Source organism: Cricetulus griseus, chromosome X (assembly GCF_003668045.3).
Source record: "Cricetulus griseus strain 17A/GY chromosome X, alternate assembly CriGri-PICRH-1.0, whole genome shotgun sequence".
In the NCBI taxonomy this organism is placed as follows: Eukaryota; Metazoa; Chordata; class Mammalia; order Rodentia; family Cricetidae; genus Cricetulus; species Cricetulus griseus.
Window position 1 is genome coordinate 103,963,200 of NC_048604.1, and position 27,778 is coordinate 103,990,977.

The window sequence follows — 27,778 nt, forward strand, 5'->3', positions numbered from 1 at the left end:
TAGCCACAAATCAACTCTTGAGTACTCAGCAGGTGTCTTTTCTAATAGTGGTGAAAGAGTGTATAAAACTGTTTATCCAGTAATTGAGTTTACTTGACAGTTGACTTTCACATTACCTTATCATTGTAACATCAAGAACCCTTGCATGCAGCTTAACTTTCAGTTTCCAGTCATAATGCTGTTTTTCAAAATACTTTATCCTATACACAATCAATAGCAGTTGTGAAAAGGGCCAACAATGATTACATTCTTAGGCAGTTTAAAATTATATCATTAACAGATGAGACCAATGTTGCATTTAGTGAAGACTGTGTCTGAAAAAAATAGTAAATAACTACAAAGTCACTCTGAGCAGTTTCAGAACCTTTTTACTGTCAACTTTATTTAAAAAATACAAATATTTTTAAATGTTGGGTTTTTGAAGCATCACACAAGAAAGAAATCTACATCAAATTAGTAACTCAAAGACACCAACTCCATCCATTAATTTAACACGACAGTATTTAGGATAAATTAAAAATTTTCACTGTATCAACGCTTAAAAAAACAAGTCATTTCTAACATGCTGCTATAATTATAATTAAAACAACCACTTTTCAGCAGCAAATTTACTGCTTGCTTAAAACAAACACAAAACTAATGGTGAATTGATGCAAATATTCCACATCTAAGAAAAAAACACCTTTTATGAATTCTAACACTTAGCCAATATAATCTTATTTTTCAAAGGGACACTGATGACCCTGTGACTCGGGCCAGGCTTTCAATGTTTACATTAGGCTACTGTGTGCAAGCTCTTGGTAGGAGAATGGACTGGGATGTGATGTAATAACAAGATAACTTGTCAACTTTCACGGACAGTGAGACCAACTTTTCATTAATGGTTATTTACAAATTAGAACAGGAATGAGAAGCAAAATATTTTGAAATTTGCATGTATCATCGAGCTGAAACTTCTATCAAGTTCAAATCTGAAAAATACACTAGCACATGTCTTAGTGACATGTCTTAGTCTTGCAGAGTACATTCAGAATATACATTTGCATTTTGTTCAGGGTTGCTACTTAGACTATAGGAGTTTAAGAAATATTGGTTACTTTTAAAACAAAGGTTAAGTGCTTCTTTTATAATGAGTATGTTTAAAATATTTGGCAGGTAAAATCATCACACTTTCAAATACTCCTGAGAAAACAGTAAGGATAAAAACAGCTTCCTATGCTTTTTTAAAAGCTCCTTTTCCATACTGTCTATAGAAAATAACATGAAATACTGCAGTTAGTGGGAAAACTAAGGGACCATTCCCCACTTATACCAAACGGGAAAAAATTAAATTTAAAAATTTAAATGCACATTTTCAACTGCAATGGAAAATGTGACTCAAAATTTAATGGAACATTGCATCTTTGCATGAAAGATCAAGTTTGATTACACACTTGAAAAGCACCCTTGGTAACATTATGAGTGCATTTAGTTTGGGGAAAATAGTTTAACATCTTTCTCAAAAAATATTTTCAGTTTTTTCATAACAAACAAATTCGTGTTTACGAAGTCCAGCGCCACCACGCCACCTTCATTCTGTCCCATACTGCTGAGAATGAATCTAAGGCAGGACGCACATCCAGGATGGTGAACTGGTAGTCCTTGTTGACCTCGCCGCCATCATAGTAATCAATCACATACCTAACTTCTGTGCCACAACGGTTGATGATCCAGTCGTGTCTGTCGAAAGGCAACTCATACCTGAAATGAAAACACAATAGTGAATGTTAAAGTGCTGGTCTGCATTTAGTCTGGGTGTAAGCAAAAAGACAGACTGGAAAACGGCACATGTTCACATTCCTGCTCTCACATGCAAATGCCTAACAGGGGAGATGAGACTTGGGCAATCAGTCTATGGTGCTTAGAGAATGTGGCACTGAAGAACTATGATGAGTGTATGGCAGACCATCTGCCCATGAAGAAATGAGGTTCATGGGAAAGAGACCCAGGCCAGAAGGCTAGCTAGGAGGCTGGAGAAATCCAGTGTACGAAGTAGCCCAATTACACTACAAGACAAGGGAGGAATGAGGCAAGATAAAGACCATAAGAAGAGTTCTAAGGATCCCCCCCCCCCAAAAGCACAATTTAATGCTTGGAGAATGAAGTACGAAGCTAACCATAATTCTGCCCATCTATGGGTAAACTCAAGGAGATAAAGAAATATAGGCTGGATATGAAATTTTAGAAGATTGAACCACTTTTTTTACACTCTGGTTTTGGTGGTGAGAATGTTGACCATGGCTTAAGGAATGTCAACAGCAGTTCTATACTGACACTTACCCCATCCAGGAACGAATTCTTGCCCTTGGTGAATATTTTCTGGCTTTGCCTCCAAATCGGACCAATGATGGGCCACAAGGACACTCACTGAAAATGCCCAAATAAGAATAGTTTAAAATATTTTCTTTCCTTTAACAGAATGATGTTCCAGTTTTGTAGTAATGTCTTTTTTTTCTGTATTTATTTGCTATATTGTCACATTGACAGAGAACTGTAACTTATAACAGAATTAAAATAAATTGGCCCTATTTGTTGAAAACATTTTTCTTTTGGATTGTGCATCTACTTGGCTTTCCTGCCAGTTAGGAAGCAGGACCTTTTCATCTAGGACAAGGGCACAGGCACACTCTCAGAAAAAGTGTCATGTATTGTGGATCTTCTTTCTCTTTTGCAAAAAGCAGCTAGGGTTTCTTCAGCGAAACAACACAAACTGCTATATACAGTCAGCCCTTTGGGTCTATGGGCTCTATTTTCACAGATTCAACCAACTGTACACTAAAATTACTTGGAAAAACACTGTATCAGAGGACTGGGCAGATAGTTCAGTGGTACAGCACTTGTCCACCATGCATAAAGCTCTGGGTTCAATGTTCAGTACCATATAAATCAGGTATTGAAATGTATAATTGTAATTTCAGCACTCAGGAGGAGGCTCACAAATTCAAGGCTATCCTTAGGTTACACAGAGGTCTTCCTGGGCCACATGAGCATCTCAAAAACAAACAAAATAGTAATAAACATAAAACTCTGCATTTGTTCCAAGCATATCTGACTTATTCCTTTTCATTTTTCCCAAATAAAACAATACAACTATTTACATTTACATTATTTTAGTTATTTATAAATGACGGTCTAAAATATGTAGGAAGATATACACGTATTTTATCAAAATGCAATGAAATTATAATATAAGAGATTTTCAGCACACATGGGTTTTGTTATCCTTGGATGTCCTGGAACCTGTCCAATTCTGTGAGAGGATTTCATTGTTTCATTTCAACCAATTAACAGACTTTTTGAAGCAAAAAAGAATGGGGGCTGACTTCCAGGAATTTGTTGCAAGTACTGCTGAACCCGTTTTTGTAAGTAACCTGAACACTGGCAGGGTCCTAATTAGAGACCTTGACTGAGTTCCCTTAAGGGTCTGTTCTCTACATGTATAGGTGTATAGAGGACTACATGATCCTGCCCTTGAAAGACACAAGCTTGATTCCCTGATGGTGGTTGGAGTACTGGTCTACTAAGATAGGAACCACTTATCTTGTTAGTTGCTCCCATTGGTAAGACAAGCTATATTCCTACCACGTAAAAGGAAAAAAGAATCCATACCCAGAGTACAACAAATCCTGAGTGTGAGCTACTAACTTTCTACTATCTCTTCTCAAGAGGGTCACAGGCAAAGCTGTGAACTAAATCTACATAACTTTTCTTTCGGAGACATTAGAGGGGGCTTTTATGACAGAGCTAATTTTGCCAGAAATCTGCAAAATGATTAGAGGTGATCAAATTGACAAGCTGAAATTTCTTTTGCTTCTTTTCTTTGCTTTTAAAATCAGGCTGCAAGCAATGAGCAGGTGGCTTTAATTAGAGTACATTTTTAACCTAGGTTATGATAGCTTCTTGCATCTGAGTTAGTCAGCCAGGTCTTTCCTCTAGGTCAGAGGTTACCACCAGGAAAGTATACCCACCCTACACCTGGGATCCAGCTAGCTACATTCATATAGTGCTAATACTGCAAAACTCAATGCAAATACAAAAGACAAAAGAGACTGCCTTAAAAATAAAGCAGTAAGTGGCTTTTGTCCAAGAAACTTACGAATTATGCTTTGGAAGGAATTTGAAATGTAAACCAGATTATGAAAGGATCTGGTTCTCTGTGAAGACACTCCCTATCCCTCCACTTCTAGAGGTGGTAGTCTCAAACCAGCAGTATCACATCATTCCATAAATATTAAGTCTGTGACCCATTCTGACTGGGTCAGTCCCCCACCACTAGCAAGTCCAGTTTGTAAGAGTTGCAACACTCCTTCCAGGTGATACGGAGCATCTCTACTCTTTCAACTGACCTATTCTCTCTGAGACAAGGGGCCCATGTGAAGACAGATCTTTAAGGTCAGTACTTACAAGGGTTCCAAATACTGCTGAAAGAAGAAAAAGTTCTTTTCTACATTCCTTGAATCACAAAGCAATTTAGTCTCATTTCCAATGTGTTTTGCTTTTCTTTCAATGACTGACATACCATACTTCTTTCACTGAAAGTATCTCTACCTGAATCTGGCCAGGCTTGGGATAGTTGAGTCTTTCTAGCTAGATCAAAAAAGGAGATTTGGCTTCTGTCTGGTGCTTTGGAGAACTCAGCCTCTGGAACCCAGCTACTGTGATGTAAGGCAGCTGAAACACCACGTTTAGAGCAGATACCCCTCTGCCAGATGGGTATATGGTCATGCCTTCAGGAAACTCTACCCCATAGCACTGCAGCAGTCAGTTCTGACCACCTGAGACCTAAGCTAGGATGGAGCAGAGCTGAGCCATCTTTACTCTAAATTCCCTGCAATCTGCACTTAGAACTCAGGGAGTAAGAAACTGTAGTTCATGCTACAAGAATAATCACTGCTATAAAAATGAATAACAAATTATTTAAATATTAACACTGTAGGAAGGCTGATATGAAGTAAAAAAAGATGCAGGAACTTTTTAAAAAAATTTTAAACATACTTACCGAGCATGAAGAGCTTCCCACTTCAAAATCTCCCTCCAAGCTTGCTCATTATTCTGATTGTGAATTCTAATGATATTATACATATCTTTCTGACTAATATCATCATCCTTCCACTTCCACCTAAAAAAGAACATGTGGCAAAACCTGACAATTACTGATAAAGCCAAAAAGTTACTCCATGCATTCATAAAATTGTTTACACTTTTTATGCACTGAAATCAAAGATTGAAGGTTTATCTTAATCTTATTTCATGGAATTCCCAAAAGTCATACTAGCAGAATCATCTATTTTTAGAGTGGCATTATTCATTTAGTACCATTGATAAATGATTTGCCAACTTTTTCCTATGCATTTTATATAAGTGTTTCTTTTTATATTTCTAAAAAGATGATTGCTATGATATGAGTAAAACACATTGTCCTGCTCAGGGTAGATCCTACTGAATCAATTACAGGCATAAGTATAACACAAGGGATTCAATCCTTTCTAAAACCAAGAAGGAATTCCTGCATTATTTGCTTGAGCTACAATATTAGGTTTTACTTGATTTTCAACCTAAAATTAAATATTAGGTATTTCTGGATTTCAAGCTTCCCAATTTTCAGAACAGAACTTCTATTATCAGCTACCCTCGTTCTCAGGGAATCTGACTAAACACATCGCTGGTTTAATCCCTGACCTTGAAAACTGGCTTTATACTTACATTCTGATAACTCTGAAAATTCTATTATAAACTGATTAACTCACTAAAAATTACTGTATTTTTGGAGGTTAAAAAAACTCGAGTCTCACACCCTCTTACCTTCCTGTCTCCTCTCTTGAACTCTGTCTCTCCCTCTCCCGCCCTGTAATAAACTCTATGATTAAGGTAAAAAAAAAAACAAAAAATAAAAAACCTCTTTAACATTTAACTCTGAGGTAAGTGTAGCAGGCAAGCAAATTATCTTCTAAACAATATGTACACTCACCCTTTCCGTAGCATGGCATTCCAGAACATCTGTTCAGAAGGGTAAACCCACTTTTTCTCAGAGTCTGCTCTTGGAATAGATGACTCCTCTCTTGAGGTAGACAAAGCAAATGGCTGATCTGGGGATGGAGTCTGATTAGGTGGTGGCATCTAAAGAAAAATCAGTGGACTGTATCTGAATATCAGCATTAAGATATAAACCAAAAAATAATCAGTACATCCTGGAAAATAATTCACCATATAAGAAGTACAAGTTCCTATTAAACCAACATCAGAGTTTCAAATCCCTGATGTATTTTAGTCATACTACTTTTTTTGTTGTTGTTGTGATGAAATAACTAGCAAGAAGAAATTCAGGAAAGATTTATTCTAGTTAATAGTTTGAGGAGACACGGTTGACCATGGTAGAGAATGTATGAACACATAAAATGCCCTGGTAAGAGATGAGGGCAATTACCAGATTTGAAGGATCAAGGTTCTCCTTATCCTTTGTTGCAGCACCAGTAACAGGGCATTCCACGTACTCATAGGCCCGATCTTGGTGGGCAGGTGCAGAGTGTGCTTTGCTCTCACTGGTTGGATCAGATGCTACTGCAGTCACTGGACAGTCTGAAATAATCAAGGATTAAAATACTGTTACTGCCCAGTGGTGGTGGCACACATCTTTAATCTCAGGCTGGCCTCGAACTCACAGAGAAAAAAACCGCAAAAACAACCCCCACCCCCCAGCAATTTGACAACTCCAAAGCACCGGGTGGTGGTAGCACACGCCTTTAATCCCAGCACTTGGGAGGAAGAGGCAGGCATATTTCTGTGAGTTCAAGTCCAGACTGGTCTACAGAGTGAGTTCTGGAATCCTGTCTGGCAAAACAAAAGAAAATAAAACAAAAAAGCACTGTTACTGCTAAGATACCATACCAACAGTGGAGGGGGGTTCTCTTAGTTGGGACCTTAAAGGACTAAAACTCAGTCAACACAGGGGAAAAATGAAGTTTCTTCTACTTAAAGATGTCAAGTTAACTTTCTAAAATCCTAAAGATGACAAGATGCTACAAATATACTTTCCCTTTAAAAGATATACATTTTTCAATTCTGTCATGCCCCCAGCAAAAACAAAACAAAACACCTATTCTGCAGATTCAGCAGTGGGTGTTGCCTATTACATGTTAATAGTAACTTCCTACAAGGTTCCTACTTGAACCATCAGCTGAGATATGATAGAGGAACCTAATTGAGGGCTGGCCATACTTCATTGGGTCTCTCTGACTTCTAGCCATTAGTTCCAGACAAGCCTGGCCTCAATGAAAAAGCAGCCACTATCTAAGCATCTATTGTTGATGCAGTGGGTACAGGAGCAGAAAATGAACAGACTTTACTGAGACAGAATAATGTAAAATGCCACCCTGCTCCAGTTTAATTCCAAGACTCAAGTAAGCTACAGAAAATTACCACTCACTTGAGGTCCTAATCCTTTTCAGCAGATAACAAAAGATTACCAAGAAAAGGCAGATTTTTAAGAAAATGTCCCATGATAGATTCATGCTTCTGAATCTTGTGAACACAGCAGCACAAGTAGCAGTCAATGCCCAGGCTCCTAGGGTGCTGAGCCAGGCAGGTATGGGGGTTAAGAAGCTTGTCTAAACATTAGGTGAACAGGAGGCTATTTAAAGATCTGTGTTCCAGAATAACAGTTGCTTCTCTCATGGGATCTTCCCTTGTTCCAGGCACCAGTAGGAAATAAAGAATATGCTGAATTCTGGATGTCATATATAGAAAAGACAAGTTTCTTTTCATTTTCTTTGCCTTTCCTCCCAGGCCTTCATTTTCCAACACCCCAGATAGTCGTTCACTTTAGGAGTGAAACCATAATTGTAATACCTCCCTCTGAATCATTAAAAGACCAATCTTCCCAAAGCATTGATTCTAGGTGAATATTAGAAGGAAAACAGTACTATACTTTCTACTTTATATAACCTAGGCCCTTTAGTCTCCTACAAATACATTCTTTACTAATGGAAATAAACCAGGATGACAACTCTCTGTAACATATAAGATAAAATCATAAAGAAGACTACTAGAGAACAGAAGCTCAGAGGAAAGGCACACTTGCTTTGTCTGCTTTGTCTGAATTTCTACAAGGAGAAATACTGGAAACATGGGATCTGTCCTTGACAAGGTTACAGAATTTTCAGCAGCTTCACCACTTCCTAGCCAAATGACTTGGAGTATATAAGTTAGTTTCTCTGAGCCTTAGTTTCCTTGACTATAAATCTAGCAGAAAGTCTCCCATACAGGCTTATAAAGGTGAGAAGTAAGTTATCAGGCAAAGGATTTTTGTCTACCATGTGCATTGCTATTTCTCTCCTAGTCAAGAAACACAACCCAGCTTGTCACAGATTAAGTGCTGACCTCTAGGAGTGGGCTGGTTAACCTAGAGAAAGAATGACACTGGAAGCATGAGCATGCAGTATTTTCTTTCTTTCTTTCCTTTTTTTTTTTTTTTTTTGGTTTTTCAAGACAGGGTTTCTCTGTATTGTTTCGGAGGCTGTCCTGGAACTTGATCTGTAGACCAGGCTGGACTCAAACTCACAGAGATCTGCCTGCCTCTGCCTCCCGAGTGCTGGGATAAAAGGCATGTGCCACCAAAGCCAGTCGAGCATTCAGTAACCTTGAACATACAGTAAACATACCACACTGGCTCAAATCTGAGCTATCGTGAGCAGATGTGCACTACTTAAAGAACTTGTTTTGTTTCCAACCTTGCACTGACATAATGGTCTATAAATTCACCTGATGAAGGCTTATTTTGACCTAGACAAAGGCTATAACAGATAGGGGAGGATTTTATTGAAACAGCTAGATTGAGGCTTCTAGCTCTGGCATTCTTATTTAGAGACCAAAGATTCCATCCATGTCTATGGCTGTAGGATGTTCAGTGGCATCTTTGCTCCCACTCCATTGTGTATGTCAGCACCCCACTATGTTTCCTCTCAGCTGTGACAACCCAAAATATATATCAATAAGAATAAATGTCCTCTTAAATGATGGCTCTCCCCATGGATGGCTGAGAACCAATGACTTAGGTACAGGTAAACTTTGGAGAGATGAGGTTGATTTATGGAACAACTGCTAGGTTTTCATGCATGATCTCAGCTAATCATCACCACAGTTCTGTGAAAATTATTGTAGCACACTAACAGATGATACACTGAGACATAAAGTTTTTTATAATAATGTCTAATGAGTGGCAAAATTAGGACCAGTCCCAGGGTGCCTTCCTCCCAGGTTTGTTTATAACCCTCACTAGCAAACTATAAGCCTCTTCATTTAGAACTATTATCTTTCTTTTAATTTTCTAGCCAACAGGCAAATTACCTTTCTTTTGCCTCTCATGCATTGGGCATCCTGAAGGCCGTGAAGGTGGCTGATGATCTGAAGCATTTGGGGTGTTTGCTGCAGCAGCAGGAGTAGATGCGGAGGAACCCATAGCTGGAATCACAGGGACGACTCCCAATCTAAAATTTCCAACTGCCAGAGAAACGAGTCAGATTTAAACTCAAAGGCTTAGCAACCAGACTATCCCCTTGTTATTCTGAAACTGGCTGACCCTCGTCATTCTTCCCTATTCCACGGAAAAGAACGAGGTAGGGCACTTGCTTGGGGACAGTTATAAAATACTGCCTCCTTTGGGGAAATACCGTGAAACCTATGCCACCATTTGGGGACATGTCTCTGAGAGGCTGGAAACATGGAAGGTGAAAACGACGTTGTGGAGACGTGTGGAGCTGTTGGTGGGGTCCTCAGAGTGGTGACCCTGCCCCGGGAGAGGAAGCGTACTGAACCATACTCGACCCGTCACCCCCGAGAAGACAGGGAGTTCAAAAAAGGGGAGTGTCCCCAAAATGGGAGGCGAAGAAGGACAGGGCGCCAGGCTCGCCCACCTGTCTATGGGCTTCCCACCCGCACCAGTCAGCGGTCTCCACAGCCACTAGCCGCAATCTAACCTGCACGCCCTTTCGTACCTGAGTCTCCCCTAGGACTGTCTCGGGCGGCCAGACCCACGTCGAAACGCCACACCGAACACTCAGGGCGGCGACCAACCGCCGCTGCCTCAGCCGCCGCCGCTGCCTCAGCCGCCGCCGCTGCCTCAGCTGCCGCCGCGCCTCAGCCGCCGCCGCCGCCGCCGCCGCCGCCGCCGCCGCTGCTTTTCCTCACAGCAGGTCACTACTAACGTCCGGGTCACAGCCGGCGTTCTCGTGCGCAGTTACTTCCTTTTCCGAAGGCGGGACTTCCGGAAGCACGAAGGCAGGCCGCAGGCTGAGAAGAACGCCTGTCAGTCAGGGTGGGCGGGTCCTACCCGGGTCCCACCCCTTCCGCTCGGAGGCCTATAGCTGCCCGCGCCTTCTCTCCCGACCCCGCCTCCTCGGCCTGGGCGGGGTTTTCAAGTCGGCCGGCTGGTAAGTAGCAGCGTAAGCAGGTGTGAGTGGCTCTGTTGCATGTGTGCTTTAGTCAGCAGAGGGAAGAGGCGCTTTGGAGTTGTCAAATTGCTGGGCTTTGTTGTTGTTGTTGTTGTTTTTCCTTTTTTACTGTCACCTCGTTAGGTTCTTGAAAGGTCAGTTTGCGTTTTTGAATGAACAGGTAGTGTTTGTGCTTATTTACGGAATAAAATAATGCAATTCAGTCCATGCACTTAAACTTCCCTTGCCTTGTCCTTTCAGGCCTTCGACAACTGTTGTGAATGTACTCCATGCAATCACGGAATTACAGCTTTCATATAAGTATTAAATTATGTTTCATATAAAATAAAATAAGTTATATTATTTGGGGATGGTAAATCAGCAGATGGGAGATGGTAATTTTGCTGGTTAGACTGTTGTTAACTTGACACAAGCTAGAATCATTGCCTCCATCAGATTGGCCTGTGGGCAAGTCTGTGGGTGCACTTTCTTGGTTAATGGTTGATGTGAGAGGGCCCAGCTCACTGTGGGTGATGTTCCCCATGGGTAGATGATACTGTAGGTGTACAGGAAAGCCAGTAAGCAGTGTACCTCCATAGCCTCCGTGGCTTTTGATTCAGTTCGTAGGAGCCTTCATGTTCCTGCCTTGAGTTCTTGCCCTGACATCCCTTCAAATTCCATTCTTCCATAACTATTGTTTATGGCGTTCATCACACCAATGGAAAGCAAACCAAAACAGTTATCATAAAATTGATAGCTTATTATACTCATAGATCCCAAGAGAGGAAAGACACATTAAGCCATGGCAGGGGACAGTTGCAGGTGGAAGTTTCAGGACTGATCACAAGAGAAAAGGACAGAAAGTCTCTGTGCATAAGAGCTTCTATTTTGGTTTCTGTGGAAAGGATGGTTGGGACAGTATCAGCAGGTTTTGGATAGGCTAATTTGGATATTTTCAGCCTGCCCTGGAGCTGTCTTTAGTAGTCTGGTATCTGACTGTGGGATGGCTGGGACAGGTGTATGGTGGTCCAGAGTATGACAGGCTAATAAAGAAAATGTTTAGAGGGTAGGCTTAATTAAGCAAGTTGCTCAGGAATGGGAACAGCCTGTCTTCTAGACAAGGCCTTGAAACTGTATCAAAATAACATTTAAAAATATATTGTTGGGCAGTGATGGCACATGCCTTTAATCCCAGCACTCGGGAGGCAGAGGCAGGAGATCTGTGAGTTCAAGGCCAGCCTGATCTACAAGAGTAAGTTCTAGGACAGATGAAACACTGTCTCAAAAAACAAAACAAACAAAAACTATTACATCAGCCTACAGCATATTTCCCAGGGGAATCAGCCATTAACAATCACAAATCCTTGTAAAAATATGATAACTGTATTTCAATATAGTTATATCCTTGTATATTTCTTTGTATTTTAAGAGTATTAAAAATATTTCTAGAAGACAGTGCTCAGTGTATCCCACAATCCTGTGGGTTTTCTGCACAATTCCTACATTTCCCTAAAAATTCTCTGTGCCTCACAGGTTTTGTCTCTCCCAGAGTGCCCTGTTTTATCCCATGAATAGCCCTGTCTTTCTCACAGTTCCTGTGGGTCTCCTCAGTTCACTGTTTTTCACAAAAACATGGCTCATCCACAATTTTCTCTATTTCATAATTCCTTTCCCTCATTACTTTCACAATTAAGTCCCCTGTCTCATAATTCTTCATGCACTGACAGTTCTTCATTCTATTACAATTCTGCATGCTTTTTTATAATTCCCCAATGTCTCTCATTATTTCCTGTTCTCTTTAATAATAATGCTGTACTCCCATAACATTGCATTCTTTTCTGTAATTGCCTACCTTCATTGTTGTTCCTTAACGGATCCTTCTCATCCCTCTGGCCATTCTCTATTCCTTCTCAGTTTCTCAAAGCTCTCACTGTTTTTTTTTCTTCAAGACAGTGTTTCTCTGTGGCTTTGGAGGCTGTCCTGGAACTAGCTCTTGTAGACTAAGCTGGTCTCGAACTCACAGAGATCCGACTGCCTCTGCCTCCCGAGTGCAGGAATTAAAAGCTTGCACCAACACCACCCAGCTGCTCTCACTGTTGTTAATCCCTTGCATTTCCCTACCCTGACCACAGTACTGGATTTCCCATAATTTTCCATGCCCCTTAAAGTTTTTATTTTATTGTTTTTAATTTAAATTAGAAACAAGCTTGTTTTACATGTCAATCCCAGTTCCCTCTCCCTCCCCCCTCCCCTACCCCACCGGCCCCCTCTTCCATTCCTGCTTCCCAGGAAGGGTGAGACCCTCCATGTGGGATCTTCAAAGTCTGTCATATCATTTGGAGCAGGGTCTAGGCTCTCCCCAGTATGTCTAGGCTGAGAGAATATCCTTCTAAGTGGAATGGGCTCCCAAAGTCCATTTGTATACTAGGGATAAATACTGATCCACTGCCAGAGGCTCCATAGACTGCCCAGTCCTCCTCACCGACACCCACGTTCAGGGGGCCTGGGTCAGTCCTATGTTGGTTTCCCAGCTATCAATCTGGGGTTTTTCTTTCTTAAAAAAAAAAAACTATTTATATTAGTTGTGTGTGTCTGTTTATTTTTGGTGGCTATGTACATATGAATGCAGTTATCTGTGGAGGCCAGAAGAGGTTGTTGATTCCCTGGAGCTGGTATTATAGGCAGATGTGAACTACCTGATGTGGGTGCTACAAAAGAACAGAACTTGGGTCCTCTGCAAGAGCAGTAAGTACTCTTATCTGCTGTCGTATGGCCAGCCCTTCTCACACTTCTTCTTCTTTTTTTGGTTTTTCGAGACAGGGTTTCTCTGTGTAGCTTTGGAGCCTATCCTGACACTCGCTCTGGAGACCAGGCTGGCCTCGAACTCACAGAGATCCGCCTGCCTCTGCCTCTGCCTCCCGAGTGCTGGGATTAAAGGTGTGTGCCACCAACGCCCGGCCTTCTCACACTAATTAATTCTCTGCCACAATTACTTTTCTCCTACAATTTCTCATTATCACTGATAGTTCTCTGTTCTTTCACAACACTCAGTGCTCCTCACTATTTTCTTTTTTAGCTTTCTCTCAAAGTTCTCTGCTTCTTCCATAATCTCTCTTTATTCCACAATTCCTTGTCTCAACTGTACTTCTATATTTTTTTCTCATAACTCCCTGTCTTTTGGCTGTTTTTAAAATATATTTTTCTTTTTTTTCATTTTTTCAAGACAGGGTTTCTCTGTGGCTTTGGAGCCTGGCCTGGAACTAGCTCTTGTAGACCTGGCTGGCCACAAACTGACAGAGATCCACCTGCCTCTGCCTCCTGAGTGCTGGGATTAAAGGCGTGTGCCACCACCACCCGGCTAAATATATTTTCAATTAATAAAACTGAATCACTTTCCCCCTCCCTTTCCTTCCTCCAGTCCCTTCCAGTCAACTTTCCTCCAATTCCTCCAATGCCCCACTCAAATTGATAGCTACTGTTGCTTTATCATCATTATGTACATATACATACCATGCATATATTATATATATGTGTATATGTGTATGCATAAATATGTAAGTACAACCTGCTAAGTCTTTTATTGTTTGCGTGTATATGGTTTCAGGAATAACCACTTTGTATTAGATAACCAGTAAGGGACCTCATCCATGGGAGAGGCTAATTCTCTCTCTCCCATAGTCATTAGTTACCTATAATTCTTTGTCTAGGGTGGGACCCCATGAAAATGCTCCCCTTCCATGTTAATGTGTCTATTGATATTGCCATCCTTTGGGTCTTGCTCATGTAGCCATTTCTAGGAAAGACTGTTCACAGCAGACTCCCTGGTATTCTGGATCTTGAAATTTTTATGCCCCCTCTTCAGTCATATTCCCTGAGATATAGATGCAGGAGCTGTGATGTAAATTTGTCCATTTGGGGCTGGGATCCTCATAATCCGTTTCTCTCTACATTGTGTCCAGGTGTGATTTTCTGTGATGGTCTCCATTTGATGTAAAGACAGGCTTCTTTGATGAGAAGTGGTTGTTGCACTCATCTGTGGGTATAAGGATAATATTTAGACTATAGTCAGAATTTAATGCTGGTCGAGAAAAGCGGTAATAATAATAGATCCTATTCTAAGGTCCATGACCTCCCTAGTCTAAGAAGCCGGCTATGTGTCCGGTACCAGAACTGGTTTCCTTCCTGTTGAGTGCATTGTAAGTTCAATTCAACAGCTGTTGGTTGTCACCACCATGTGAGTGTCATTTGCTGCACTTTTATGCACATCTTGCTATATTAGTAATTGTTGTGGTTCATAGGTGTTGCAGCTGGGTAGGTGTGATTAATTGGCAGTTTGCATAGTTATTTGTTGATACTGTGGAAACTAGACCTTAGGAAGGAGGTTTTCAGATTAGATCCAGCTCAAATCATCTGAGTCCTATGTCTTAAACTTGTGGTGTTTTCAGCAGTAGGGGCCCACCCATAACCCCTGAAAGGTAACCGAGGGCTATATTGACAACCTATATTGTTTTAAATAGTCCCTTGGACTACTCAGACCTACCCTTTGGAAGGTTTCTTGTTTCTGTTTCTTAGTCTTTGGTTCTTGTGGGGTGCATTGTTAAAGTGGCACAACTTCCTCTAAAGCAATGGTTCTTGACTTTCTTTATGCTGTGACCCTTTAATACAGTTCCTCCGTTTGTGGTGACACCCAACCATAAAATTACTTTTATTGCTACTTCATAATTTTAATTTTGCTCTGTTATGAATCATAATGTAAATATCTGATATGCAACCCCAGTGGAGTCACAACCCGCAGGCTGTATATAAAATCCAGCCCACCAAATCTGTGTTTGTGTATATAGTTTTAGGTCTAACCATGTTGTTTATGATAATATATATTATATACCTGTTTGTATAACATACATTTATATTTTTTTAAATTTCCCATATGTTCTATAATTCTTTCTTCTCTCATTCTACACTTTGCCAGTTTCCCATTTTCAGAATATATTATTATTTTTCTCAGGTCCCTGGTCTCTTCCTAAACTCCACATTCCTACTTGAGATTCTTGTTGTATCACAATAATCTCTTCTGTCCCACAATTCTCTCTTCTCTTGCATTCTGCCTTCTCTCACACAGCTCCTCACCACCATTTTCTATTACCTTCCACAGTTCTCACTTTTCTTTTACAATTTAATGGAAGAGTTTTCCAAGATGAGAGGCAGTAGGAGCCTCACACAGGATCATGGCCAGCGAACAGAAAAATGGTATGGCCTGAATATGAGGAAATGGCAAGGAAATTTATGTCTATAAGGAAGAGCACAGAAACAGGAGCATGTTCCAGTTCAAATAGATCTTGACAAAGAAAATTCTACTTTTCTATTTAAGTGTATTTTTCTCACTTGCATATGAGTTGAAGTTGATAAAGTTAGAATAGATATATCCTTATTAAGCTTTTTAATCCTGTCAATTATATTTAAAATGTGTCCGCATCGTGTGCTAGTTTACACTTTATGATAAGCCGCCTATGAGATAAGGAGATTACATGCAAAATTATTACATCTTTCCTCACAAGTGTTGCTATGAAACATGTCATCTCAAGTAGGGCTTAGTGATATAACAGACTTTGATCTAGTACAAGCTTCCTATCTAAATGTGGACCATTAACTCAGTCTATTATCTGGAAGTTTAGAATCAATAAATCCTAAACAATATCACTAATTCAATGATAATCATGGAGAACATATAACCACCAGGTACTGTAGAAACTGCTAGGCATATAAAAATGCTGAGCAAAAGCTTTGTTCTTTGGGAATTTATATTCTGATAACTTATAGATTAACTAACTAACAATGTAATACATCTAAAGAGATATAATTTCAAATGATACATTTGATTTGAAACATTATTTGACAGAGATTGAGGGGGAAATGCCACTATTGAAAATTTGGCCTATGCCCTGCCACAACCCATTTTGCTAGATTCTGTTGACTCCTCATGGGACTGCTCGCCCATGAAGAGGAGTGGACTGGGGGTGGGCTAGGGAGGAGGCAAGGGGGGCAGGAGGAAGGGTGGGAGGGAGAACTGTGGTTGGAATGTAAAATGAAATTTAAAAGAATAAATAAATTATAAAAAAGGAAAATTTGGTCTATGTAGAGGAGTTTTTTTTTTTTTTTATCTGATTGGTGCTATTTCAAATTCAGAATATCAGGTACTGCCACACATTTGTTGAGTTCTGGTCTGCTTTACAAGTGGATACCCATCAATGTTAATGTTCTTCCACTCAGGTCCATTCTGAAAGCTGAAGGCTGTTTTCTGATAAATGATGAGGGGAGGCCCAACTTCGGTTTTGGAATCTACATGTATGAGGTTTGTAGGAAGCAAAGCTCTGCTTCTCTTTAAGGTAGGGCTTCTCAGTTGAAGGTGATTTTGCTGCTTCTATATAGGGGCATTTGGCTATATTTGGAGACATTTTCAGTTGTCATACTGGTGACAGAGGTTGTTAGTAGCATCAAGTGGGAAGAAACCAGGGATACTGTTAAACACCCAAAACACACAGAAAAGCTCTTGTAACAAAGAAGTATCTGGTTTTATGTGTTTATTAGTCATGACCATGCTGTTTTGAAAAGTTCCTCCAGTTTTGTTAAACGATGGCAGTTTCCTGAAACCACAGCAGTTATCACCCCAGAACCTACTTAACTTGCTATAACTTGTTTTCCTAGATTCCTGATCCCTGGGAAGGACCCTTGGTAGGAGTTGTTTGTGCTTGGTGTGATGAGAGTCAGCCTTTAATCCAGCATACAGGAGGCTGAGGAATGTGGATCTCTGTGAGTTCAAGGTCAGTCTGGTCTGGTTTATCTAGTGAGTTCCAAGCAAGCCATGGCTACATAGTGAGAACCTCATCTCAAAAAAAAAGATGTTGATGGATCACTTAACATTCTTTAAGTATTCGCTGGTTATTCCTAGCAATTGTCAACTGTGGGCCAAAACAGGAACTCGACCTCTTTCATTCCTGCCCCTTCTTTCTGCCCTATAACTGGCCCATCTGATAAGCAGATGACAATCTAGAATTCTTCCAGAGACTCCTCCCTACAGACACTTCACTGTCTTAAAAGTACCTTTGTCTGTCCAATGTTGTCAGTGTCAGTGTGAAGAAACATCATGTTCATAAATCTGCAGTCCCAAACTGACTCTCACTGATACCTGACAGCTGAAGAGTGGAGATAGAGAGAAAACACTAAGTAATTACATTGGGGTAATTTAATTTATTTATATTGCAATAGTCACCATGAAGTTGAAATGGGTAACAAACACTATGTAGATTAGAAATAAGATTATTAGTATTGATGTAATTATGATGAAGTTGATGACTCATTTGTTGCTGTACCTGGGCTTTTTATGGCTAGCTGCATTTAATAATGTGATCAGAAAAATATCCTAGAAGGACTGGTAAAAGTGGATGTAGTAAGCATTGCTTGGGAGAGAACTCCATAGAGTCACTAAAGCTCTCCTTGTCCCAATTGGAAAATAGTAGTAGAGTTTTGCCTAGGGGAGTAGAGATTTGATCAGGTTTGTTAGTACTCAAAGATGATAAAGAGAAGAAAGAGCAACAGACTTAGAGTTGTGAATTTCCAGTGGCAACCTCCCAGTATGCTCACTTATTCTTTTGAAGTAAAGAACTATGGCATGCTACAGTTGCCTAAAATTATTATCTTACCAAAAAGATGAGAGGGCTAAGGTAAAATAAATTGAAAGGAGCAAAGTAATTGACTGCTAAATTTGAGAGCATTATAAATTTATATGTGAGATGAGTTCAGCTTTGAGTAGTACATGAAAGTTCTAACAGTAGTTGTTGCAGAGAAATACTAAGAGCAGCTCAGAGTATCCTTTGGAACTCAAAAGAACACAGTTGGTTGCAGATAAGGAAACGTAACTTATTAGATATGGTTAAATGCTAAAGCCACAAGAATGGATGGCACCATCCTTCAAGGCTTTTGGTCTTTGCTTTCATTCCATATTTATCAAAGAACCATGTGACTATAGTTTGGGTTTCCCTGCTAGAAAGAAAATACAGCACTAGCCAACCTAAATATATTACTCTTTCTCTGGTGGTTTTATTTCTTATTATAAGCATTGTGAATTAATAAATTGGAAAGAAGAGAAGTTAAAGTAGAAGGAAAATCCAAAAGGTGAGGTAGAATTCGCTATAGAGGAAAGCAGAGAAGGTGCCCGAATAGCTTGGATTCACTCTAAAGTGGAATCGAAGGGTTAAAGCCACAGAAGACAAGATGACAATCCATTTTCTACCACTACCACATGAAATGTGCTTTCCCAAGAAATGAACTTTGGGGGATATTGAAATTCGTATTTTAAGTCTCAAATCTTTGTAGGTATAGATTTTTGTGATATCATTCTATTTTGTAGTTTCTCTGTGCAGTAAAACAAAAAGATATACAATATTTAAGTGAAGAGTTATTGGTACAAGTATTTGGAAAATAGAATCAAAATATAGTAAATGTCTCCTCTCTGTCCCTCACACACATACTGTAGCAATAGTAATAAAACACTTTATAGCCAAAATAATCCATTGGGAATTATAATATAAGAGATGGCTATAAGAAATGCTAAGACATCCTAGATTCCTCACCCCACACCCCACCCCCCACTCCCCACCCCCTGCCTTCTGGAAGCTTTCTGCCAATTTGCCAATATTTCTTTTCTAGATACTTCTGAGGAAGAGGTAACAATGTTATAGGGAAGCATGGTCCATGGGGTATGTTAGAACACTCTCTTGTCTACAGATCTCTTGTCTTATGAATTGTTTCAGGGTTCTTTGTAACCATTTGTGTGGGGGTATGCATATGTGTGCATGCATGTATTTTAAAATAAATTGTAGGGATTGGCTCAAGCCATTATAAGGGCTGGCAAGTGTAACACCTGTAGAGGACAGGCTTGCATACAAACAACTCTTGAGTTCTTGACATGTGTTAGATGTGGTGCTAGTCTCTGAGGCCAGGACATACATGGATGATATTCCTGCTGTTGATCAATACTCCAGGTAACAAGACAGACACAGTGTCACATACCTTTATTTATTGTAATTGATTTACAAAAATATGGTAGAGTGTAAAGAAAATGTACTGTGTATGTTTACTCTGTTCTAGATTGAATTTGCATTTAATCTATTTATGTATTTTTGTTTTATGTGTATGAATCTTTTGACTCTCTGTGTGTGTAGGTGCGCATGCACGCGCATGCACGTGCCCAGAGATGCCAGAGTACGATGTCAGACCCATTGTAACTGGAGTTATAGATAGCTGTGAACCACCACATGGGTACTGGAAATTGAACACATATCCCCTGCAAGAGTAACTAGTGCTCTTAACCACAGATCCATCTCTCCAACCCAGAATTTGCATTTTTATTTTACAGTTTTAGCCATTATGGTTCAATAATTCAGAGGCCCTAAGTAAATCCACAGTATCATATAAACATCATAATGAACTGAGTTTTGCAGGCTAATGCAGGGGTTATTCCTGGATAGTAAACATTTCTAGATGCTATAGAACGGCTACTGTGTCCCTGGATTCATTTTGTAAAAATACAAATGGCAGCATTTTAGCATTGCTTTTCTTCACTTAAAATATCTTCCATATTAGTACTATGTCATTCCTTTTCATTTGTAGTTAATAAATGCATGCTGTACCAGTTATAGGTTATTGTAATTACTATAGTTTCATATCTGGCCTCTTACTAATGAACTTCCAGTACCTTCCTATTATAAATAATAGTACAATGGCTAATGTACTAACAACACTCATAATATGGCACTATGAAAGATTTTAGTTTGCTGAGAGAAAAAGTTTTGAAAGATTTTAGTTCACAGAGAGAAAAAGTTTCCCACAGGCCTTGGCCCAGGACAAGGAAATTGGCCCCAACTCGAGGGCAGACAAACAATCCTTTTTGGGTCACACCTGGCCAACAGACAGTCAAGGACTTTTCAGGGTACATTCTGTGGCTTTTCCTTTGTAGAAAAGCAGGTCACACCTGGTTGACCACTCTAACATGAGATCATACTTTGTAGTCAATCACTTTGTGCCCCTTGCCTGTATGCTGATCTGCAGTTTTTTCCTATATAAGGAGCTTGCACCCCATGCTAAGGTGTGCAGCTTTCCCGATATTGCTGACACTCGAATGCGCATTCATTCAATAAACCCTCTTGCTTTTGCAGCTCTTGGTCTGGTTTCTGAGTCTCAGGGGCTCCTCAGGACCCTGTGCCCCTTAGGGGCCTGGGGGTCTTTCATTTGTCGAGCCAGCCAGGAGTTCAGAGGAAACCCCAGACTCATTACCACGACTAAGAGGAGGTAAGTCCGGCCGGCTTATTTGGATTTATGTTTTCTGTTTGTCTGTCTATTTGGAAGCCCTGTATGGGCTATGCAGGCTTTGTAGAGACTCACTAGGTAGACTGATGAGTCATTCCCCTCTGAGTCTGCCCCTGGAGGACGCTCCACAGGGAGTTTGGGTGGGCAAGGGTGAGCAGTCAACCCTCGTCCCTGGGAGTGGACTACGCAAGTCTCTGCTCCCCTTTTAATTTGTGGTTTCGGTTTTTGGCACTGATTTGCAGCTGTGTGGCCTTTGTTTGGCCTGAGTGTCTGTTTCAGTGTTTGTCCTTTGTCTCTTTTTGTTTTTCACCATCTGACCATCATCGGACAACAACTAATGACCCCCTTAAGTTTGACTCTAGACCATTGGGGAGACGTTTGGGACCGAGCCAACAACCAGTCCCTGGACGTCAAGAAGAAAAAATGGCAAACTTTCTGCAGTTCCGAGTGGCCAACATTTATGTTGGCTGGCCTCGGGACGGTTCTTTTAATCTTGAGATTATTTTACAGGTAAAAGAAAAAATGTTCGATTCTGGACCCCCCACGGACACCCCGACCAGGTTTGTCTAACATGGGGATGTCTAAGAGAATCAAAAAAAGAGCAAAAAGTAATAAAAATTTAAAGAGGGTCAAAAGAAAGTCGTAAAAAGGTCAGAGAAGAATGTAAACTGTTTACTATGGGCTCTCATATCTATTTATAATAGTAATATGGGTTTAAAATTTTGACCACACCAGGTTAATTCTGTTTAAAAGTTTTATTTATAGCCCCCCCCAAAATTAATTCTGTATACTTGTTAAAAAGTTCTGTGTTTTCTGGTATAAACATAGATTTTATTATAAGCCAAAAGCCAAAACAAAAAACAAAAATGGTTCAAATAATTTTACTGTCTAATTCTAACAGTAGCCAGTCATTTATGGACATAGCACAGAATTTATCTCTGAGCTCTATTCATTAAATTTAGGTTATCAAGAATTCAGATGTCTTTTTAATAAAGATAATATTAAAACTGTTTCATGATTAAATCTGTCAAAAAGTTAAAACTAGTAACACTGGGAATTGACAGCATTTAGTAGTCACCCAGATGATAATGATTTTAAACACATCCAGGGTGCTTTATTTTTGATATTCTTACCAAAAGACATTAAAAGATTTTTAATTGTTCAAATTTATAAGGTTATAAGATATTTATGCTTCTGTTATATTGTTAATATTTGTGCATAAATCACAAGAGCTAAAATTTAAGATCACAGTCATAAGTTCCATATGTTAATAAAAAAATTAAGCTGTTTACTTCTTATGGTACATTAAGACAATGACCTAAGTTTAACAAAGGGCTTAAAATAATTGCTAGGCCCATGGGTCTCAATTCTTTAGACTTTTAAAAACAAAACTCTTTTATAAGGTTAGCCTAAGATCACCTGTATGTCAGATGTTTACATTGATTAAAGGTAAACCTGACAAAATAAAGTCTTAGTTTTATAAAAGTTGCTAACCTGTTATAAGATATTTAAAAAATACAAGTTACTAGCCATTCTTATAAATGAACAAGTTGCCAGATTTACCTAGGCAGACTTCTAATACTACAGAGATCTGCAGAATATGGCATTTAAAATGTTAACTAAAATGTTTATAATATCAGACAGAAAATTCCAGATCCTGACAATGACCCAAGGTCTCTAAAGAAGATTATGGGGCTCCATGGATTGTGACAATGCTGACCAATGAGCATGATGCTCAGATGCTACACCTGCTGCCAGGTAGGACCGGGCACAGACTGTGGACAGGCTACAGGACACTGGAAAGTTGGTTGCACCACCTTTGCCTAGACAAAATAAGGTGAGTCTTTTCCATGTCCCTCTTCCACAGAGAGGAAAAAACTCTCACTTTATAGACCTGGCAAAGATTTACTTCTGCCCCCAACACTATTGAGACTTGGATGTGGCTAGCTGTATATGGACTGGACCCTGTCATTTTTAATGGATTCGGAAACTATGAAATTTGTCCTTCTCAGATCTCTGATAGTATTAATGGTTAAACTATAGCCAGCTTAATAGATCATTTAATAAAGTTCTGATAAGCTGATAAAACCAACTGCCTGCTGTTCAGTCACAAGCTCAAGGTTTTTGGGTTTACTTTGGTTGTCGTCTAAATGTAAACTTGAGGGGCTTTTCATCAGGTCAGGGGCACCTCTGTCCAATCTATGCCTGACACTCTGGACAGAAGAGAAATGTGCAGGCTTCTAGCCCAAATCCGTAGTTTTTGCTAGAACTCAAAGATATAAATATATTTCTGCCGTTCTACAAATGCCCAATATCTGCTTTTTCTGCAATGTGGATTTCAATACAGATTGGTAATGATAAGATATCTAAAACTTCTATGCCCTATTATATAATAAAGTTCATATAGGCTTCAGAGGATCAAAAGTCATAAAGCTTGGATCCACTTCTCACAGATAAAAAAAAGACTCCAGATAAGTACAATTTGTGTTATCCCATCTATTTGTTCCTGAGGATGGGATTTTCTCCCTTGTCTTGGAACTCCTGTCCTTCTTGATCACTAAAAATATGGGCCTAAGAGTTCCAATCAGATATATAAGTTTTAACTTCTATTCCCAGTTTAAACATGTCTCAACAGATTTCCACTTCTGGCAGACAAATATCAGTTGCTGACTACAGCCTGCTCCTAAAGACTTCAAGCCCTAGACTTGCTGTGTATGTGAACCAGTCCAGCTGATATGGACACTCCCTATCTCTGCAGCAGAGTCTGCCAACCAGAAACTCCTGATGGATTCCCCATTGCCTAAATTCCTTTTTTTGTTTTTGACTAGCATTTCAGCCTTCTTGGGTCCCTAACTTCGTCCCAAAGTCAGCAGGAAGTAGCATGGAAAAGAATACGTCGCCCATTTTCCCTAGTTAAAATGCTAAGTCAAAAGGAACTCCCTTACATGGGGGAATGACAATATCTCTCACTCCCTGATGGGGACATGGAGATGGCGGCCGGGGTCGGCACTGGAACCGCAGCACTGGTCCAGGGACCCCACCACTATAATGAGCTAAAAACAGCCATAGATGAGGATATTAAAGCCATAAAAGGATCCATCACTAAGTTAGAAAAGTCTTTGGCTTCTCTAATGGAAGTTGCCTTCCAGAATCGTAGGGGACTTGATCTCCTTTTCCTTAAGGAAGGCAGACTCTGTGCTGCCCTAAAAGAGTTCTGTTTCTATGTTAACCATTCTGGAGTTATTAGGGATTCCATGGCCAAGCTCAGAGAAAGACTCAACCAGCGTCAAAAGGAAAGGGAGTCCCAACAAGGCAGGTTAAAAGGATGGTTTAACAGCTCCCCTTGACTCACTACCCTAATCTCCCCCTAGTTCTTAATCAGCAATATCAGGCTCTCAGGCAATAAGAAGGACCATAGGTTTTAGGATTAAAACCTCACAAAAAAAATGGGGCAATGAAAGATTTTAGTTTGCTGAGAGAAAAAGTTTTGAAAGATTTTAGTTCACAGAGAGAAAAAGTTTCCCACAGGCCTTGGCCCAGGACAAGGAAATTGGCCCCAACTCGAGGGCAGACAAACAATCCTTTTTGGGTCACACCTGGCCAACAGACAATCAAGGACTTTTCAGGGTACATTCTGTGGCTTTTCCTTTGTAGAAAAGCAGGTCACACCTGGTTGACCACTCTAACATGAGATCATACTTTGTAGTCAATCACTTTGTGCCCCTTGCCTGTATGCTGATCTGCAGTTTTTTCCTATATAAGGAGCTTGCACCCCATGCTAAGGTGTGCAGCTTTCCCGATATTGCTGACACTCGAATGCGCATTCATTCAATAAACCCTCTTGCTTTTGCAGTTCTTGGTCTGGTTTCTGAGTCTCGGGGGCTCCTCAGGACCCTGTGCCCCTTAGGGGCCTGGGGGTCTTTCAGCTATATGCATGCAATACTTTGAGTTGAGATGACTGGCTCAAAAGGAACAAGTTTTTTTTTTTTTTAATTCTGGTAGTTTATTATACATTTAAGTGTTATCTTTTTGTTATGACTTTTCTCAGGGTTACTGAGGACTGACTGACAGAATAAGAATTTGAGGGTTATAAAAGACGATTGGTATGAGCATACACTGAGATAATTACCATGATAAGATAATTAGTATATCCATCACCTCACATCGTTTCTTTTCCAGTGTACCACATATTAAGATTAATTAGTCACCATGCTATACATTAAATTCCCTGGACAGTTTTTGACAGGATACAGGTTCTCACTATGTAGCAAATGGATGACCTAGAAGCCATTTTATAGCAGGCTGGCCTTGAATTTGAAGCAGTCCTCCTGCCTCATTTCTAGAGTGCTGGGATTATAGGCATGTACTGTCGCTCCTAGCTACATATTCCTCTTATAACTGAGAGTTTGTACCATTTGACCTAATCTCCCTGTTTCACTTACCCTTTGACTTCAGATAATCCCACTTCTACTCTTCATATTTTTTAGAGATTCTTCATCTGAGGGAGATTATGCAGTATTTGTCTTGCCATGCCTATTATACTTGCCATAATGTCCTTCATCTGAGTTGTCACAAATTGCAGGATTTCTTATTTATTCATTTATTTATTTATTCATTTTGCTTTTTGAGACAGGTTTTTTTTTGTATCTTTGGGGCCTGTCCTTGAACTCGCTCTGTAGATCAGACTGGCCTCGATCTCACAGAGATACCCTTGTCCCTGTCTCCCATGTGCTGGGATTAAAGGCGTTTGCTACCACCGCCCAGCATTTTCTTTAATTTATTTATTTTTATTTTATGTGTATTGGTGTTTTGTCAGCATTTGTCTGTGTGAGGGTGTCAGATCCCCTGGAACTGGAGTTACAGATGCTCTGAGCCACGGAGCTGCCCAGGAATTCTTATTTTAAAAACTTAACAGTATTCTGTCGTGTATATAATCCTTGACTCACTTATATATGCATCTGTCAATGAATACATGGGTCATGTCCGTATCTTGGTTGTTGTAACCAGTACTTCAGTGAATATGGGGAAGTAGATTTTTTTTGAAATATTAACTTTATTTACTTTATTGTATATCTAGTAATGAAATTGCTGGATCATATGGCAAATCTGTTTTTAATTTTAATTTTTTGAAATAAAATATGATTCCATCATTTTGAGAAACCTCTTTTTTTATAGTGTTTTTATTAATGGGAGGTTGAGACAGGGTTTCTCTGTGGCTTTGGAGGCTGTCCTGGAACTAGCACTTGTAGACCAGGCTGGTCTTAAACTAACAGAGATCCGCCTGCGCCTGCCTCCCAAGTGCTGGAATTAAAGGCGTGTGCCACCACCGCCCGGCAATGTTTGTATTAATTTATACTCTACCAGTGCTCCAAGGTTTTCTTTCCGTTCATAGCAATGTTTGTTGTCTTTTGACTTTCTTGTGATACTCATTTTTACAGGTATTAAGGGATATATCATTGTGATTTTCATTTACATCTTTTTGATAATTGAAGATTTAATTATGGGGAGACTAGTATTTTAAATGGGGAAACCACTTTGCCAAACCAACATAGTATCAAAGGAACTACTGAAAGGTTGGGACCTCTCGGGAACCCTTTCCTCATCTTACAATCTTTCCCTCAAGTGCCCGGACCTAAGAAATTTTTTTTTCTAAACTTAACCTTGTCCTCTGCTCTGCCAACATCTTGCCAGGCCTAAGAGGCGCCAGGGAGTTCCATACAGCCTGGACTGCGATGAAACAACTACCCCAGGATGTGGCAGCACCCCAACCTTCTCAGGTGCCCCACATCAGCAGGAAGCAGTCTTGAGAATTCGACGCCCTTTATTCCTTAATCTGCCATGTCTAACACCCCACCTTTTTTTTAAATAATAAGTAAAGGTGGGATTGAAAGGTCCAGGCATTATGCTGGCCTGACTCTGTTACCTGGCGGAATCCACTCAGGCAGTACCCTGGGCAGTCCAGAGTTCCATGGAAACTAAGTCTGCATGCAGGTGCAAAGGACCCCTTTTAAAAGACAGACCCCTGCCCACTACGTTCCTTCTCTTTCTCTTTCTCTTTTCTTTTCTCTTCTCTTCTCTTTTCTTCTCTCACCTATGCTCTCTCTGCCCCTCTTCTCTTCCTCTTCTCTTCTCTTATGCTTTTCTGTACTCCCTTTCCCTTTCTCTGCCCTATGCTGTTCTTCCATTTCTCGTTCTTCCATCATGATAATCTCTATGATTAATATACTCTTTATGCTTTCCATGGTTCATGTTCCATAGAGCACGCCCTTTAATTTAAGCAAAAATCTAACAACTACTGTGAGAGACATTGACCATAATAAGTTACATCTATTCGTTTAATACAAATTTGGACAATGAGCTTTAGAAATATATTTTGGACATTTGTTAAGGAAGAAAAATGAGTATTTCACTGTTGTATTTATTAGAGAATGCTGGCTTCTTAGGAAAAACATTTTTCTTAAGTTCTTTTATTTCTTTATCCCCTTTTCTATTTATCCCCTTTCTTTTTGTCTTCTCTTTGTTTCCATCTTCTTTTCTTTGCTTTCTCCTCTCCTTTGCTTTTTCTGAGTATCTACCATTTGTAAGCTATTATGCTATATACACACCGAAAGGGAAAGATCTACTTTGGCATTGATATTGAGAATCCAGGTCACTGAGGCTTATAATTGTTGACAACAAGAGATTTTAATCCAATTGTCTTCAAATCCTGCCTTGGTTGTCTATGCTTGTGGCCCCAATCACTTAGGAAGTTGAGGCAAGAGGATCACTTGAGCCTAGAAATTTGAGGCCAGCTGGGATGATATAGAGAGATGTCATCTCAGCAACAAGAGCAAAAAAATGATTTCCAAAGAGGAAGGGAGTAGGCAGCCTCAGAAGCAGAATGTTCTAACAGGAAAGCATCGAGATTGAAATAAACGAAAGTAAAAGACACATGCTTCCCCTTGGGATTTGAC

The 27,778-nt window shown here is 39.9% G+C and overlaps 1 protein-coding gene and 1 long non-coding RNA gene across 5 annotated transcripts; one reads left to right on the forward strand and one right to left on the reverse strand.

Annotated features, from left to right (window-relative positions):
- Positions 1–348: 348 nt before the first annotated feature.
- LOC100763541 (cytochrome c-type heme lyase) lies at positions 349–10,178 on the reverse strand. Its single transcript, XM_027431843.2, has 7 exons — positions 10,029–10,178; positions 9,382–9,534; positions 6,464–6,615; positions 6,008–6,156; positions 5,039–5,158; positions 2,320–2,406; positions 349–1,740 (listed from the first exon to the last, which is right to left on the reverse strand). Exons 2-7 carry the CDS (start codon positions 9,491–9,493, stop codon positions 1,542–1,544), a joined length of 819 nt encoding a protein of 272 aa, XP_027287644.1. The 5' UTR covers positions 9,494–9,534; positions 10,029–10,178; the 3' UTR covers positions 349–1,541.
- Positions 10,179–10,723: 545 nt separating this feature from the next.
- Positions 10,724–23,660, forward strand: LOC103159409. Of its 4 annotated transcripts, none has more exons than XR_004771474.1 (6): positions 10,724–10,784; positions 16,731–16,812; positions 17,166–17,281; positions 20,675–20,807; positions 21,336–21,385; positions 22,466–23,660. It is a non-coding gene; the product is annotated as an uncharacterized LOC103159409 (long non-coding RNA). The 4 variants fall into 4 exon arrangements; XR_004771476.1 differs by lacking the exon at positions 10,724–10,784 and adding an exon at positions 13,158–13,208; XR_004771477.1 differs by lacking the exon at positions 20,675–20,807.
- The last annotated feature ends 4,118 nt before the right edge of the window (positions 23,661–27,778 follow it).

What these genes read in the sequence shown, in the direction of transcription:
- LOC100763541 (XM_027431843.2), bottom strand. Translation starts at nt 9,493, where the DNA reads ATGGGTTCCTCCGCATCTACTCCTGCTGCTGCAGCAAACACCCCAAAT. An exon ending in GCATGAGAGGCAAAAGAAAG is followed by an intron (nt 6,616 to 9,381) that starts GTAATTTGCCTG and finishes TGATTATTTCAG; the next exon opens with ACTGTCCAGTGACTGCAGTA. An exon ending in ACCTTGATCCTTCAAATCTG is followed by an intron (nt 6,157 to 6,463) that starts GTAATTGCCCTC and finishes ATTTTTCTTTAG; the next exon opens with ATGCCACCACCTAATCAGAC.